Source organism: Hippichthys cyanospilos, chromosome 12 (genome assembly GCF_059441005.1).
Source record: "Hippichthys cyanospilos isolate Australia breed blue-spotted pipefish chromosome 12, RoL_Hcya_1.0, whole genome shotgun sequence".
Taxonomy (NCBI): Eukaryota; Metazoa; Chordata; class Actinopteri; order Syngnathiformes; family Syngnathidae; genus Hippichthys; species Hippichthys cyanospilos.
The window spans coordinates 12,285,328-12,301,627 of record NC_142380.1 but is presented as its reverse complement, the minus strand read 5'-3'; the positions used below and the strand labels follow the sequence as shown (position 1 = coordinate 12,301,627).

Here is a 16,300-nt window from a genome sequence, read left to right as displayed (position 1 = left end):
GGCTCTGCACTTTTAGCCCCATATTGCCTATAAAGCTATTTTAAAAAATAAATAACAACAATGACGCAGCGCTAAAGTTCATTTATGTTGGACAGGAGTTGGTAACTTTTAGTACTGCATAAAATTGTATTTTAAGAAGGAAATTTGGACTCACAAATAACTAATCTAATCTAATCTTAGTTTTTTTCATGGCCACGTGCGAAAAAAAAATGTAATCTTATTTTTCCATTTGCAGTATTTTACAATTATTGGAAGAATGAATTTTTTATGAATATCTGGACTGGAAATGTCTTGCAATGATCTGGGCTGTACACTTTATTCTTGATGCAGTGGAAGAATTTTTATTGATGCAAATATGAACATTTTCCCGGTGGAGTGTTTTCCTTCCCGAGCAACATTGAGCAACAGCTTTACTGTATTTTACCGGAGTAAGCGCCTATCCTGACATTTTTTTTACATGTTTTACGGTAATGTGACACACTACCCGATTATTACTTGTTACATTCAAAAGCATATGTTACTAAAATACCACTCTTGACTGTTTTATTACAAATCCTGCAGACTGATTGATGCATGACATTTTGATTTGGTGTAGGATTTCTCTGCGGGACTCACATTATGAAAGAGACATGCAGAAAGAATCAGTCAAAAGTGTCTGACAGCGACAAGAATGTGCCTCAGCATCAATGGCTTCCATCTGTATTGACGTAGTAAGTGACTGATCAAAGTCCAATGTTAATCCAGCTAATAATTAAGCATGAAAAGGAAATTAAACTGGTTGGTCAATGTCTGCACAGTCAGAAATTCCTGACAAGCGTTTGCGTTATGAAAGGCTAAGAGCATTTTTGTAATGTTGTGACATCTTTAGCACAGCTATGTAAACCAGAAGAACTGTGGTTCATTTTGTTCCTGCAGTTTAAGGATGTGAAGAATAATACTTGACCATTATAGTGGTATGAATTGATGTGTTCTGGGCCTTGTCATGCCCTTGTGCTTGTGAAATGTGATTGCTGTTCTCTTAATGGGTCTGTCATACCCTCTTGTCTTTGTGTGTCCTTACCTGTCTCTGAAGCTCCACTTTTAATTAACCGAGTGCAATGATTAAAGTTTTAACTTCATTATCTTTATCTTTTTCTCTCAGGATGTTCAACCCTCTTGAAAACTGAATGATAATCTCAGCAGGAGGAGTGGAATAAAACAAAAACGAAAAGCAGAGAGAGAGACCCGGAGAGATAGACGGACATATTAAGTACTGTAGGGGAAACGAGGAACGAGTGACTGATACCTGCCCTCCAGCTCATTGAAGGGCGTAGATTGAAAGAGTGACAGGTGGGGCATGAAAAGAGGGAAAGCTGCAGGTATAATGAAGACAGCTGGAAAACAAGACTTGGCTCATAGCAAATCTTGCTCCAATTAGGACATCTCAGTTCGAGGCAAGATGATTACAAGAAATCTGCTGCTGTTGGTTTCCATCTGTCTGTGGGATGGGCTGTGGGGAGGGACTTTGGCCAGCAAGATTGTGCGGATGAGAGGAGTAGGTGGCTCGCACGTGATAAAGATGGAGGAGAACAGAGCTCCCAACCAATGGGAAGGAAGCATGGCCACGAATGTCATGCCTGTGGTGACTCTTCGAAACCTGATAAGCCGTGCGCACGCAGGTGACACTGGACCTATTCCTCGCACCAAATCACTGCCCAATCGCGCCGCTCCATCTGCTGTCATCAAGGAGAGGCTATCTATCAAGCCTAAGCGTGAGGTCGAGTCCGTCAACAAGAAAGAGGTGACTCTGCGCAAGGATTTAAGTCAGAAGATAAAGAACAATACGAAGAATGCTGACTCTAAAATAGGAAAAGCAATCACATTGCACCATAAGGTTGATTTACATTCCAATAAAACCCGCATTAGATTAAGTCCAAAAACCAAAAGCAGAGCTGATTTGAGTGTTCATGCAACAGGTGTGCCAGAGAAGGGACTGGTTGAAGTAAACCGAAAATTAAACCTCAGCGGAAGTTATGAGGTTCTGAAAGTGCTGTCAAAAGAGAACCTCGTGAGGATAGTGAATTCCCAGATGCAGAATGTTCCGAATCTGAACTTTCCCAGCAAGGGTAGCCGGAGTAGAAAGAGAGATTTGATTGACGTTAATCACAGACAGTTAGAGGCGCTGAAAATGTCAAGACAAGACACATCCATCACACAGTCACATGCTGGTTTTGATAATCAGACCACATTTCAATATCTAAATCCGGCCAGCACTCCAGGCCTTAATCGGGACCAGAGTTCCGACACTCATATCAACCCAATGGTGAACGCGCCAGGCTTGAGCCAAGACATTTTGGAGCCACAGGTTTCAGACGACGGCGACAGCAAGAAAAAGCATCTTGTTTTACTGTCACCGCTTCTTGAAAAAGAAGTGGTGAGCTCGGACAAAGAACTACCCATCAACCAAACACAAACTCCTCTTCAATTGACAAAACATTTACCACTGTATGTTCCCTCTGAAACAAATGGCTCCACTCCATCTGTGCTGACAATGCAACCCCAGGGAGCACGACCTGGGAACAGAACAGCAGATTCCCACAGAGGCCTATTAACAGAGTCAGCTCAGGCTGCTCAGACAGAGCTCAGCACAGCTCACTACTCAGTAGATGAAGACAGAAAACTCGTCAACAGCAGCCATGTCCTCAGGCTCCATCCAGCTCCGGAATGGAGCCACTCAGCCAAAGGTGCTGGCGTGCAGGTGAAAGAACCCGACGACGAGGGTGGCCTGGTATTTGAAGAGCTGGAGTCCGAGGACGAGGCGAGTGATCGCCTGGAAGGAAAGAGGTCCCGCTCTCGCAGCAGGAGAAGTTGGATTTGGAACCAGTTCTTTGTGATCGAAGAATACGCTGGACCCGAACCTGTGCTTATTGGCCGGGTAAGTAAAACAAGCATTACGTTTACCATATAAATGTATATGGGATGATCTTACTCTGAATATTTTATTAATTTATGAGAGGCGTTTCTATTATAAGCCCCTTACATGGAACATTTAACCTCAGGTCCCCTCAGGTACTTATCTTACAAGATGTGTTTTGCATAATCCAAGCCTGCAGTTTTTTATGCATTGTTATAAACTTGCAATTGGAATCGATTACCATTGCTCCAGTGTAACGCTGTGCCTTCAAGGAAGCGGTAAAACTTCCAACGAATCAATGGTTAACTGAGGTACAACATAATCCCTAGATTCCATCTGACCAAGGGGCTACTCATGATCACTACCAATCTGTTCCCACCTTTGGGGATTGACATATCCACAGGAATTAATAGTCCTACTTTCCCTCCTCCAACATTGATCGACACCCCAAGGCAGAACTCAACAGTGTTCCTTCATTTCACTGCATGTCAGTTCAAGTCCCCCATGGTCACAGATGCCAGTAATGCCATTTCTTTCCGGTTGATTTGCACTTAGTTCAACAGGATTTATCACCGAATTGTCAGCACAACAAACAATGGACCATAGTCATATCACTCTCTCGAGTAATTTATTAGTTACTGACTGGTCGCAAGTCACCTCTGCCAAATGCACTCTCTCACTTAAAAGAGAAGGATCCGAATGACAATGAGGTCATGACAACTGGACACAATAGTCCAAGTACAACATTTTTCTTACCTTAATGTCCAACAAATGTCTCAGTACCCAGCGGCAGTGCAGTTGATGAGTTAATTTGTCAGCTTATGTAGCTATATTTTGCAAAGCAAATGAATAATAATGAGCCCTGCGTAACTGCCGCGGGCAGTTTTAAACTTCACAGTGGGAATCGGCTGTATTTGATGGCTGGATGGAATCGATGATCAAAATACCCAGTGTGTTGAGTAGTTACAAGATTCATTAAAAGGTCACCTCTATGCAGCCTTTACAACCCCCACTGACAAGTTCACACAGTAACTGATGCTATTAGGATGTCTTTCTACTGCAGACATCTGCAATAACTATCATGCTCATCAGTTCAAGTTCATGAGAGGGGTTGTGCTTATTCGCAGACGGCACGAATCGGTGTTATTGGTGGGTCCCTTTCGCGAGCTTGTCCATCAGCTGACTTTTTAATTTCACATTTGTGTGAATTTTGTACAATGCCATGACTGGGCAGCGAACATTTTCTATTGAGTGTTTTCGCAATTTTTTAAATCCCCATACATGGGACCATGTATTTGCTACGCCGCACTGAAAACTTACTTTTGTAAGGCACAGTTTAGGTGATGAAATCCTGCTGGAAAGGGTTCTTAAGAGAGTGGGAAGTGGCGCAAAATCAAAAAAGGTCACCAATGATGACTCCAAGTTTTGAAAGCAAATTTTGTGAAAATACGAGCATGCGACTCATGTCTCTATTTTTATTGTTTCGTGAATATTTAGAGGGAAAGAGAAAGATTAAAAAGAGAGGCGTGATTACATCATATGGGAGCATCTCTGACTTGGCTGTCAACAACAATGATCACGGAGAGAGTGCTGATTGATGTTTTTGGGGTTTGGAAGTACATTGCTCACATTTGCTGACCGTATGTCAAAATGACAAAAAAATATTGAACTCGGACTAAACTCGAGAACTAGAGTCCCGCCATCAAGATATTTTACAGTTCAACTTGCTTGTAAAACAATGTACCTACCCTATGAATATATTTCAGCCTCACTGATGGTACTCAAGGAGGGAATAAATCCAGACCACACACTCAGTGGCACATTATGATGCTGACATTTGGAGTATACCCAGATCACTATTATGTGAGTATTCCGGGCTGAAAATGCATACGATTAGACCCAGTTGTATTAGACAGTGACGGCGCACAAGAGAGAAAAATGCTCTTAGAAATCCTATTATGCTTATGAATTTTTAATCTCCTGATCTGCATCCGTGTAGGCCAGCAATATAGGTAAGGAGATAAATGTGAACGCTCTGCCTTGTTTTTACCCTATTAGGGACCTGATTATGTTTTAATGGAGAGATGGTGAGCGTTAAAAGTCAACTTTGCAGTAAAGGCTCAAACAATTGCTAGTAGCGCACACGCACTTCTTTAGTTTACTACCGTGAGGATGATACATGAATACAATTATTGTGTATGCAGAGGATGTAATTCTATTTTTATGCGAGGCCCTTTTGAAAATCTGCACTCTAACATTGAATTATGGCGTTTTTGTGTGATCCCAGAAAATTCGGTTAGGATAAATCTCTAAAGCTGGAAACGGGAGCCAAGGCTATAATCTACGATGTCAATAGAGGACAAATGCACCCTACTAAACCAAAAATGATCTAAGGGCTACCTTTGTGGAACCAGTGACAGCGCTGATCATAAATTTTAAAGGGTGCTTCCTCTGCTTTCACTGTGTTTTAAAGTACAATAAAAAATTGATGTTAAAACAAAAAGAGGCCGGCACTAAGGCGTGAGTTGTCCTCCTGAGTGCCCCTTGATATGTCCTTCAAGGATCAAGTGTTTGTTGACTGTGACATGTTGCTTCAGGATAGTTGCTCAGGTTCACCAGAATTGTGTAAACAAGCAATTACTGACATTGTCTGACTCAGTCTTCCAGTCTACAACAGCACTCTCAATTTGTGTGTTACACAACCCCTTCCACAGAAGCGTTCCCAAATACATACAGGCACATACTGTTAACACGCTCGTACATTCACAGATGATGCTGCATTTTCTCACACCGAAGCGTCTCTGCTCTATAATTGTGAATTTAATTGATGCTGTCACATGGTCTGCAATGGAGTTTCAAGTGATTGCAGCAGCTATGGGGGGTGGGGAACTTCTGAGCTTTCTTTAGGGCAAAAGGCGCCTCAGCAGAGATAGGATTAAGAAGAACATTCATTCCTGATCAGCCCGAATTCTTCTGTGCAGTACATCACACTTGACGTGAATAGGGGTTGCCTTACTACGTACTCTATTTGACCTTGATGAAACCTCATGCATCCGAGCTGGTGAGCTAGCAATTTATGGGATGCTGCTTCAGGTATCGCGATCATTGTCTTAAACAGATGTATTGAAGTCCCGTTGTAATAAATAAACAACATTGGAATTTTCATCTGCTGTGACCAGAGTTCCTGTCAGTCATTAGGTTTGTGCAAATACCTCATTGCTTACGATGTATTTTCTCAAAAGCAATGGATGGGCGCGTTGAAGGTTCTCTGTAAATTGGCTCAATTAGAGATGACAAAAGCATGTGATTAGCGTTTAGTCGACTTGAAGCTTTAAATGTCGATGTGCAGGAGTGAAGCTGACGAGTCGACTAATTGATTCAATGTCAGTCGGTATGCGCTTCTTGTCGGAGCTCCGTCAGGCCAATATTTTTCAAGCTCAGGGATAATGCAAGGATTATTGTTTTTTGTCAAGGGACAGCCTTATTCACTTGAAATGTTCAGGTATGACGCAGGCGGATGTAAGTTAAGTCACAGGTCACATCAAGCACATGACCCATCTCATCTTTCTGACAGTATCCATTTTCAAGCTATCCATATAATAAAAGTTTTTCTTTCTTTTGCTCTATGTCAAACTGATAGGTTTACCTTGTCACCCTTTTAACCGTTGTCACATTTCTCCATGTGTGGCACCTCTGGGTGTAATGTGCACTTGCATAATATTATGAAAGCACTCAGGAGGTTGGCGACGTGATGCAATAAACTGAAAGAGGCTGTCACATAAAGTTAAGTGCTGGCTTGTATGTTTTCCTCTGATGCTCATTCTTAGTGAAGACACAGGCACCATGAAGCAGTGGCAAAAAGTACTATACACAATTTATACATAATTTAATACATGAGCGATGTTGACACTTTTACATTAGTGTTTCTGTTCAACAAGCAACTTATATATATATATATATATATATATATATATATATATATATATATATACATATATATATATATATATATATCGCATCTCAGATTTTTTCACATCTCACTCCTCGGACATCCAACTACTGCAGTGCACATATTTACTCATACCTCATACAGTAACTGAACTGTTGTCCCTTTCCGTTCCCATTCCCATTGAATGTAGTCACGGAGAGCCGTGGTAATATTTGCGGCACCCAGAAGTCAAATTAAAGTGAAAGCTGTAGATGTCCAAACATGATAACAATGACAGTTTACACTTGAATTTCCAATTTATTAGAAGAAATCTATGTCATAGATTTCCAACGGTCCAGTGAAGGTCTTTTATCCTCTCCCTTGGCTCTATCCAACAGCGTGCGTGTTTTACGATTGAAATGGGCACTGCTTCCTTGGTCTACCTAATAGTGAGAGGTGGGAGTAGATTACAAAATCACGTGTCTTGTAGGAGTGCTCATCTACCTCATGAAAGCATGTCTGGGTGCTGAGAATCTAAACGCAGCTGTCGGTGATTACATTAAAAGGTGTATTCGGTGACTAATGATTTGAGTAAATTTATATACTGCAGTAATAATTGTCTTAAATATGTATAGTATGACGACATTTTAAAAGAAACACACAAACACGCACATGTATTATTATATCAATTCTAAAACAAACATAATCCTAACCCACTTTGGTATAGTATAGAACTTTCTGCTTTCACACAGCTTTTGTAAAACTACTCAAAACTATTTTATAGCCAGATCTTTTGATTGGACAGCAAGAACAACTTGCAGTTACTGTTGACACACCTCAATTAAGGAAAACCTTATTCACATGCTGAGTGGTAATGCGCACCATCCTTATGGATACAATCTAAGTACAATCAATGCCCTCACTTTTACAGCACTATTACAAGTGCAATGAATTCATGAGCCCACTCTGTAGTGAAATCGGTAGGTAGCTAATGAAAGCTGTGAGATAAGAGGGAAGGAGTAAAGTTGAGACCAGACTAATGTAAGAGTTTTGTAACTGCACTGAGATATTATTGTGGTGTACTTTCAGAATATGGTTATTATTACGGTTGACTTCAATATGACATTTATAATTATGGATGAACATTTTCATAAGTGATTGCTTGTCTGATGTAAATTCATGGAGGTAAACTCATGCTAAAAAGAATTCTGATCTCATGATCAAGAGGAGGTCATTAAATCACCAAACAGGTGCATATTCTGTCGCTTAGTTAATGTTGTCAATAATAGTTTTCTGTCAACAATTATAAAACTAATCCATAACTTGTTGTAAAGCATGTGCACATTGCAAGAAAATGATTGTGGTTTTATTTATTTATTTATTTTTGTACTATGCATCCACGCATAGGACCTTGATTTTCATGCAGGTACCATGCGCCTGTCTGCCAGTTTTACTGAATGGTTTGCACTCAACTTGGCATTCTAGTGTTGTGTGCCCTTAAAGATGACAATTTAGTGGCTGAAAGTTGAAAGGTTTAAATTTAAGCCTGCTCGATCACGTCTATCGAGATTTGGGTAAAATTTAATTGGGCGGATTGTGTGCCTTGTTCCGATGTGAGTAGCCTTTGTATTTCATCTACAAATATGACAATTGTGCGCATCAAATCCTTCTACTGGATTGCATGAATATAATCTAGTTTTCAATAAAACTACAGTTGACACATTCCTAGAAGGGACATCTATGTATTGAAAAACTACATTTTGATTTTTAGCAGAGCAGATGAAAGCTTTTGCACCCTGATTTTTAATACTTAATAAACATTGTGCTATATATAACGTAAAAAAGATTATTTTTTTTTTTTTAATGTCAATGAATAATATATGTGGAATGTAGCTTTTAGGCTGGCGTAGAAACAAGAAATAACAATTGTCTAAGAGTGTGCCCAGCAGTAGCGTAATCACACAGCTCCTTCTCAGCAGACCTATAACGCAGTCTTTTTGCTCACATTTGCGTTTAAACTGAGCTTTCTCTCCTGAAGAAATCATTTAGCCTCCAGGTTTCAACGCAGACGAGGTGTGACAGTAATTAGTGATTAAATGGTGTTTGGTGGTGGGTCGTGGGGGAGAATGGTTCATATAACTTAAGGCAAAGAGAACCATTACCAGAGGACGAAGAAGGGTTAATATGAGAGAAAATTGGCATAATTGGAGAGAGAACAGAAAGAGGTTAGATGTGGCACGGCAAGCATCAAGTTAAAGGTATGTAGCAAAGGCTAAGGGGAGAATCCAATGCACAAGGTCACAAAGGGTTAATTGCTTACAACTTGCAAAGGAAAAAAAAGTCTTTTAAAAAGAGGAGGGAAAATGGTGAGACATCGCTCACACAGTCTGCCAAGGCCTAAACCAAGCCGGAGAAAGACAGACATCAGACAGTCGGAACAGGTTATTAAGAAGTACACTCCAAATCCAGGCAATCAGTAGAGATGTTTACAAGCGTATCACACTGCAGAAACACTGTCTCGTCGCCCTCATTTGTCCTCATGATTCTTGCATTCAAGTAAATGTTCAAAATTTGGATACATTATTTGTAGTGCTTTCAAATGAAATGTTACTGACATCTAGCTAAACCACAAATGCAAACCCTGAACTTTGGTCGCAGTGTGTGCGTGAGATATAAAGCACGTAGGTGCACAAGGTGACCAACAGCGGTGAGATGACCAATCACACTTCTCTTGTCCATGGTTAAACATTGAGAACGCAGCACATTGAATGCAAGGCCTGCGATGTCCTCTGTTATGACCTGGGTCAGTGGTCACGATGGTGTTATGTACAGTGTTTGAAAGAAGAAGAAAAAAAAAAGAAATCAAGGCTTTTGTGTGTATTTTAAATGTGTGTGTGTATATATATATATATATATATATATATATATATATATATATGCATTCTGTATATGCGCCCAAACAAACAGACCACGTGGCATTTATCCTATTATCTTTTTATTATTTGTAGAAGAAGTCGTCTTGCACAATGTGCAATGAGCGACAATGAAATTGCATCCTGTATGACTTATGTAAGAGAACTATTGTTCATTTTAATTAGAATATAACATTTTAAATGTTTTTATGCTCAAATTATTATTGTTGTAATTATTCTTTTACCATCTAGGTACCACACTTTCTGAGAGCCAAGGTTGTTGTGCAGTTATGTATAAATAAATGTGAATTGAGTTTGAACTAATTACATGACATTCGAAAGGGTTTTCATTCGCCAAAATTAAACAGTTGTTCCAGCTGGGGCTCAGACTCATGGCAGTAAAATGATCACCCTTCACTGGAAAAGCCACAGGCAGTAATCACTCAGCCATGGCACTGGCCACTCCTAAATAGCATTGGGTATGTGGTATAAAAGATGCCAGAAAGGTCATATTCTGCAAATAGTTCAAGACTTTGAAAGGTACAATTAACATTGTTTGCATTTTAGAACATAAAATGAATGTGATGTTTCAAGTTCCATCTAATTTCAGTGGAAGAGAAGTGAATAAGACTGCCAAGGAATTGAAGTCATTATTACTGTATTTTCCGCACTATAAGGCACACCTAAAAGCCTTACTTTTTTTAAAAAAAAAAGCTGATGGTGCGCCTTATAATCAGGTGCACCTTATATATGGATCATAATTGAGATTGGGATTCATAGATGGGGAATGAACTGCTAAAGTAAGCTTTACCTGTTTCTTTTGTGTGTTTACAGTTGAACAAGGTTGGTCATATTGACATTGAGTTATTATGCTATTGAGAGTTTACAGTTATTATTTGAGTATTACTATATTGTGACTGAAAAAGTTTTAAAATATGTCATTAATTGAGGGTGTGCCTTATAATCCGGTGCGCCTTATATATGGAAAAAGGTTTAAAATATGTCATTGACTGAGGGTGCTCCTTATAGTGCGGAAAATATGGTACTCATAGTGAAATGAGAGCTTTGTGACCATGCCCAAGTGATTATATGGACGCGAGTGTGGCTCTTTGGCACCTCTTTCTCCTGTGACTTGAAGAACCCTGGGAGCCGGGTTGTTTAAGGGCATGGTAAGCCAGACGGAATCAGCTTGAGCGTGATCACCACAAAGCAGATGCTTTTGTTATTCGTAAAGGTGCTTGCTTATTTTGGAATCTGCTCCCATGAACCAGCTTTAAATGAGAATAAATTTTTACTTTGGTAAATGTTATGTTTGTGCATATTCAAATCATGTTTCTTCTAATGCAAAATGAACGTTTGATTGTGATAGTACAAACTTTTATTACGAAATCTTAAAAACTATAATCTCCCCAAATTTCTATAGCGAGAGTACATTGTATATGACACCTCTGAAATGGAAACATATGACTTAGATTAATTTCAGGTTCTTGGAATAAGAATCAAACTGAATAATCAATCGACTTTTAAGTGTGGGTGCGGTGCCGGGCAAAATCATCAACTCACCGGATGCGATATTAATGTATTAGTAGTGAGTTTCCTGCTAACACTTTGCACCATTTAACTGTCACGGACGATTTGCAGTGAGCTCTGGATTTAATTATTCGAGCCTGTCTGTCACAAGACCAAGATGGAAAACAATTCAGCAGCTATCAGAGGAAGTGTATCAAATAACGGATGTGAAAAATGTCTGCAAAAAGAGTTTTCTGGGAAATTTCCTTGCCAAGGACCCAAAATGTCAATGATTTTTCTCTCTAAATGGTTGATTTTGTCACACTCTTACTGGCAGCACTATCTTTGCCCATAAAGCCCTTTTTGCATTGCAATGAAGACTGAATGTGTTTGCTTGCCGGTAACTATGGTAACAGAGGAAGAACAATGATTTCAAGCATCACCGTCCCTTTAAACCTGTTATTCTAACTCAATCAGCATGACAAAGTGATCTCAAACCTTGTCATCAACTCTTTCACCTGTGCCAACGAGAGAATCTTCTGTGTTAGGGCTCAACTGCAGTGGGAATGTGTAGGGTGGCTGAATTTCATTTTCATTGTGAATAGGGATTTTGCAAATAATTTCAACTCATCTGATCATGTGATTGCATTGTGGAGTACTGTACATTCATATTGCCATCATAAAAAATGAGGCAGTAGATTTTGTGAAAATTAATATTTGTGTCACCCTCAAAACCTTTGGCCACGGCTATACAAGGACATTGAATTTATAGCGTGTTGTTATGGAATATGTACTCACTTTATAATTTTTTTACTATATAAAGCAAACTGTCAGGCATTTTGCTGTGGCAGGTTTGCCAAACATGTCAAAATCACCAATGTGCACTTGTGAAATTGATGAGACCTAAAAATGTCAAGCCACTAATAATAAAGTACATGAAGACAAATGCAATGTTTTCATTTTTAAGACTTCAAAGAAATTAATACCTAAAACATATGCACATTTAAAACGCAACATGGTATAAATTTGATGTTTTTGGTTTAGTAAACCTTTCTTCTGCTCATAGAATTGATTCATTTTCTTAATCAGCAAAAAATACTTGATACACTGTCTTTACTCGAGCTTGATAGTTTATTATTCTTTTGACAGTGCTACAGTTGCCAAACCAAATCCATTCTGTTGAACCTTAATAAAATAAACAAGCAAATCAAAGGTATTGTTCAGACAGAACAATTCACACCCTGCTTACATGAGCTGGCTTGTCATCTGCTTCATTCATGCTTCACAATCGCTGGCGCCCTCTCAGCTGTCTCATTTGAAACTTCCAATCACATTCATGAAGATGTGTGGGGCAGCCATAGTGAGCTGGCACCCTTTATTGTCTCTGAAGTCCAACCCTATCTCTGCCTGCACTGTCATAACGATTAACTATGCTAATTTTATACAGAGATGCATTGAGTACTGTATGTTCATCTTGAGGTAAATAGTCATCCTGCCAGGCAAGGCTGCCGCGTTTCGCTGCATCACAGTCTCGAAAAGTTTCGCAATAAATGCAGTCATTTTCATCCAGAGTCGAGTAATAATTGAGACGTGCTGTTGCCCTTGGAATGCATACTGCCAATCGATAGTCAGGGGTGTACTATTCTGGACCGGTGTGGTGGACTGTTGAACTACCAGCTGGCTGACCAGCAATGGGACAGTTTGTTACCGGGCCATTGCCAGGGCAAGGTGAACCAGTAAAATTAAACGATTTCTGTTGTCGTTATTTTTTTACAGTGGAAAATTTACCTACAAGTAATGAATGATATCTTTGTTCGTCAAGTATGATAGAGGGAACTACTATCATGAATTTTCACCACTAGCCTGATATGCATATGCATTGTCACTCACTGTTAGTAGTCTTGAGGGCCTTGTTTTTTTTTACATTGCATAGTAGATATAATGTTGCTTACTTGTACTGTTAATAAATATTTAATGATAGTTTGACCCTGGTACTGTTTATTAATTCATTTCCAATGGGAAATTTTATTCAGAGAGATTTACAGTTTCAGTGTGCATTTTTGAACAGTCGTTTGTTGTTGAGAATTTTCATGGTGGGGAGAAAGCATGGTGGAAAAGACAATAGTAAGAATAGAATAGCAAACACATACAAGCAGCAATTGGTAATAACTGATGTGTGGTTGCAAGAACCATGAGGAGTGAGGCGAGGATTGAGGCGGAGTAGCGTCGAGACTAGTCTTTTTCAAGTTCCAAGAAACACAGTGAGATAGTTGAAACCCACGACCAGTTTAAATTAAAATAAAAAAAAATTGTGAATGGTTACTACCATAACACGCCTCTAAATATATGTATTTTATGCATATGTTCAGGCTGACTCTGCCATCTAATGCAAGAGCCCTTGACTCTTCTGCCGTTCAATATTCAGAATAATATATTTCTATTAACAAACATGAATTTAAGTGAAGCAGCACTGTATCTCCTTCGGCAACCCCGATGATTTCTCACTTAACGCTAGTTTACCAAGCGAGCCCCGAGGGAGTAATCTAGGCGTGCTGACAAATTCTCGCGGGGCCGAGCTGTAATTGACACTTCACTATTCAGATCTGTGTTGAAATGAGCAAATATAGTTATCTATGACACGTGAATCAGAATGTCACCTTGTCGAAGGAAAGTATTAACAAACCCTGTTGGCCATTATATTATCTGTATCTGTGGGTCTCAAACATTTTTTTTTAATGATTTATCTTTTTTGAAATATTGTTTCAGCGTGTACCTCCTAATGAGCCCAAAGCATTTTTGGGTGTAAAAAAAAAAAAAAGAAGAAAATATGACTGCTGTGCCATCTGTGTATGATTGATCAAACTTTGTGCATTTATACATTTGTAGTGGCATCTGAAGGCATATTTTATTCAACATCTCAAGAGTATAATTTTGTCACATCATCTGTCTTATCTGTTTTATTTCTAGCTCATGACAATGCATATCCGTCTTAAACTTAACAAATTAAAGATGTAAAATGTTTTGCAAAGGTATTACAATAACACAATTTAACAATAATTTCATTAATTTTCGAATTATTTTGCTCTTAATTTGAAAAGAAAAAAACGTTTTGTCACTGTCATTAAATTTGATTTTACCTGCAGAAACCCTGTTAAAACTTACACCCACCGAAGTGACCTCACGTATCCCCATTGAGAATCACTGATCCTTAGCATTGACACCGTTTTAAAGGGTTTCCCCAAGTCACAAAAATTTACTGCACCTCTACAAACTGCAACGTTGTATCAATCTAGCACCTAGTCTGCACACAATACCAAATCAAAGAGGTCACAGCAGTTGTAACTTTGATGGGAAGGACTCCTCTGTTTACAGTTGCTGTTATAGTTAGCATCAGTCAGCTAAGTAGTGCATCAGGAGTGAAAAGTGTGAAAAGGTTTCAAAATAACATTCTGTACAGAAAGTAAATCGTGCTAGCTGCCTTAATTTTAATCTTTTGAATATGGCTTGTTAATTGCATCCTGTTTTGTCCATTTGTCTATTGCTTGCTTTTTTCCTTTTGCCAAGTTAAATTATTTCTTATTTTAAGTGCATTCACTTGGATTTTTTTAAAATCAAATGTAATATGGATGTTGCTGGGGGGATGCTAAACTATGTTATGCTGATACACTAAGAACAATAATTCCATGTCTTTATTAAAATGTTGTGAACTGATGTTGGCCAGTCTGAGGACATGTACATAAAACAATTGAAAACAAAGTTCTGTATAGTTCAATAATAATATAATAATATAACAATACTACTACTACTACTACTACTAATAATACTAATATGAATAATAATATGAATAAGAATATGAACAGCATGATTAACAAGAGTAGAGTAGGTCCCCGACTAGAAACGAACCTCCTGCATAGGTGGTGACATGCTTTGAAATATATAGCATGTAACAACTTGCCCTTTAAATGTAACAGCAATGAGTTAAAACCTCAGTGGCCTTTTCCAAGCTTGTTTCCCTTGGCTAAAAATATGTTGTGAAGTGTTCTTCACCAGAGCGGTGAAGTGAAGCAATAAAGTACAATCAACCAGCATGCAAACAAATGCAGCCCCATTCCCTCTCACATCAGCTAATTATGATAATGAAAATTGGAATTTGCATTTTCGGAGTCTAAAAGCATCATTTTGTCCTGAATAATGTATTGCCGGGCAAGGGAATAATATTGTGATGCATCGAAAAGGCTTACGATGTCATCTGAAAAGTCTAATAATGCTCAATAATGAATGTGTATGGATGCGTGTGTGTCCAAGTAGAAGCTCACAGCATAGCCTCTGGAGACAGGCTCTATTAGATCAAGTGAAAACAGGGGTAGAACATTGTCCACGCAACAGAATTAAGTGTTCTGTTGCTTGAATATAGAAAAGTTGACCAGTAGTTAGAATATCTAGCGCGCAATTTTGAGGTTCCCCGTTCAAATCTGGGTTCTGGTCTTCTTGTGTGGAGTTTGATTGTGTGATGATTGATTATTTGAAGACTTGTTTTGGTGTTGTTGTTTATCTATACGAGTATATGAGTGTTATCCGAGACAGAAGAATTGCCCCAAGATCTGCTGGGATAAGCTTCATGTAACCTAAAGACCGGATATTGGACAATGCAATATCAGAGGTTCGTTATAGTTTGAGGGGCACAAATGTGTGTCTCTGTAAAATGTGTTAATTTATGAAATAATTATGGAATTGATCTGAAAAAAAAGTGAATCGTTTACTGTGTTTAAAGAAAGGTGAATTAAGGCCGTGTTACAAAAATACATGAATCATGCATTAACTTGAGATCCTGCACAAATCTTGGAATTATTAAGAGGTGTGTGTTTTTCTGTTTTAAGATATTATAATAATGATGATAACCTAGTGTCTGAATATGATGTGAGGAATAATACAAAAAGAATAAGGGGTAGACTTCAATAAGTTTTTGTACTTCTTCCTGCTCCTGTAGAAACAGTTGAATCTGTTGTGATATCTATTGAGCCTTTTCAGCTTTTAACTTTTATTTTTATCTTATTCATT

The 16,300-nt window shown here is 38.7% G+C and overlaps 1 protein-coding gene across 1 annotated transcript in view; it reads left to right on the top strand.

Moving 5' to 3' along the window:
* Window positions 1-1,438: 1,438 nt before the first annotated feature.
* Window positions 1,439-16,300, top strand: part of cdh24b (cadherin 24, type 2b) — a 106,060-nt gene continuing 91,198 nt past the window's right edge. Inside the window, exon 1 of the mRNA XM_088429248.1 lies at window positions 1,439-2,914. Coding sequence (XP_088285374.1) covers window positions 1,439-2,914 — 1,476 coding nt within the window. The remainder of the gene's footprint in view (window positions 2,915-16,300) is intronic.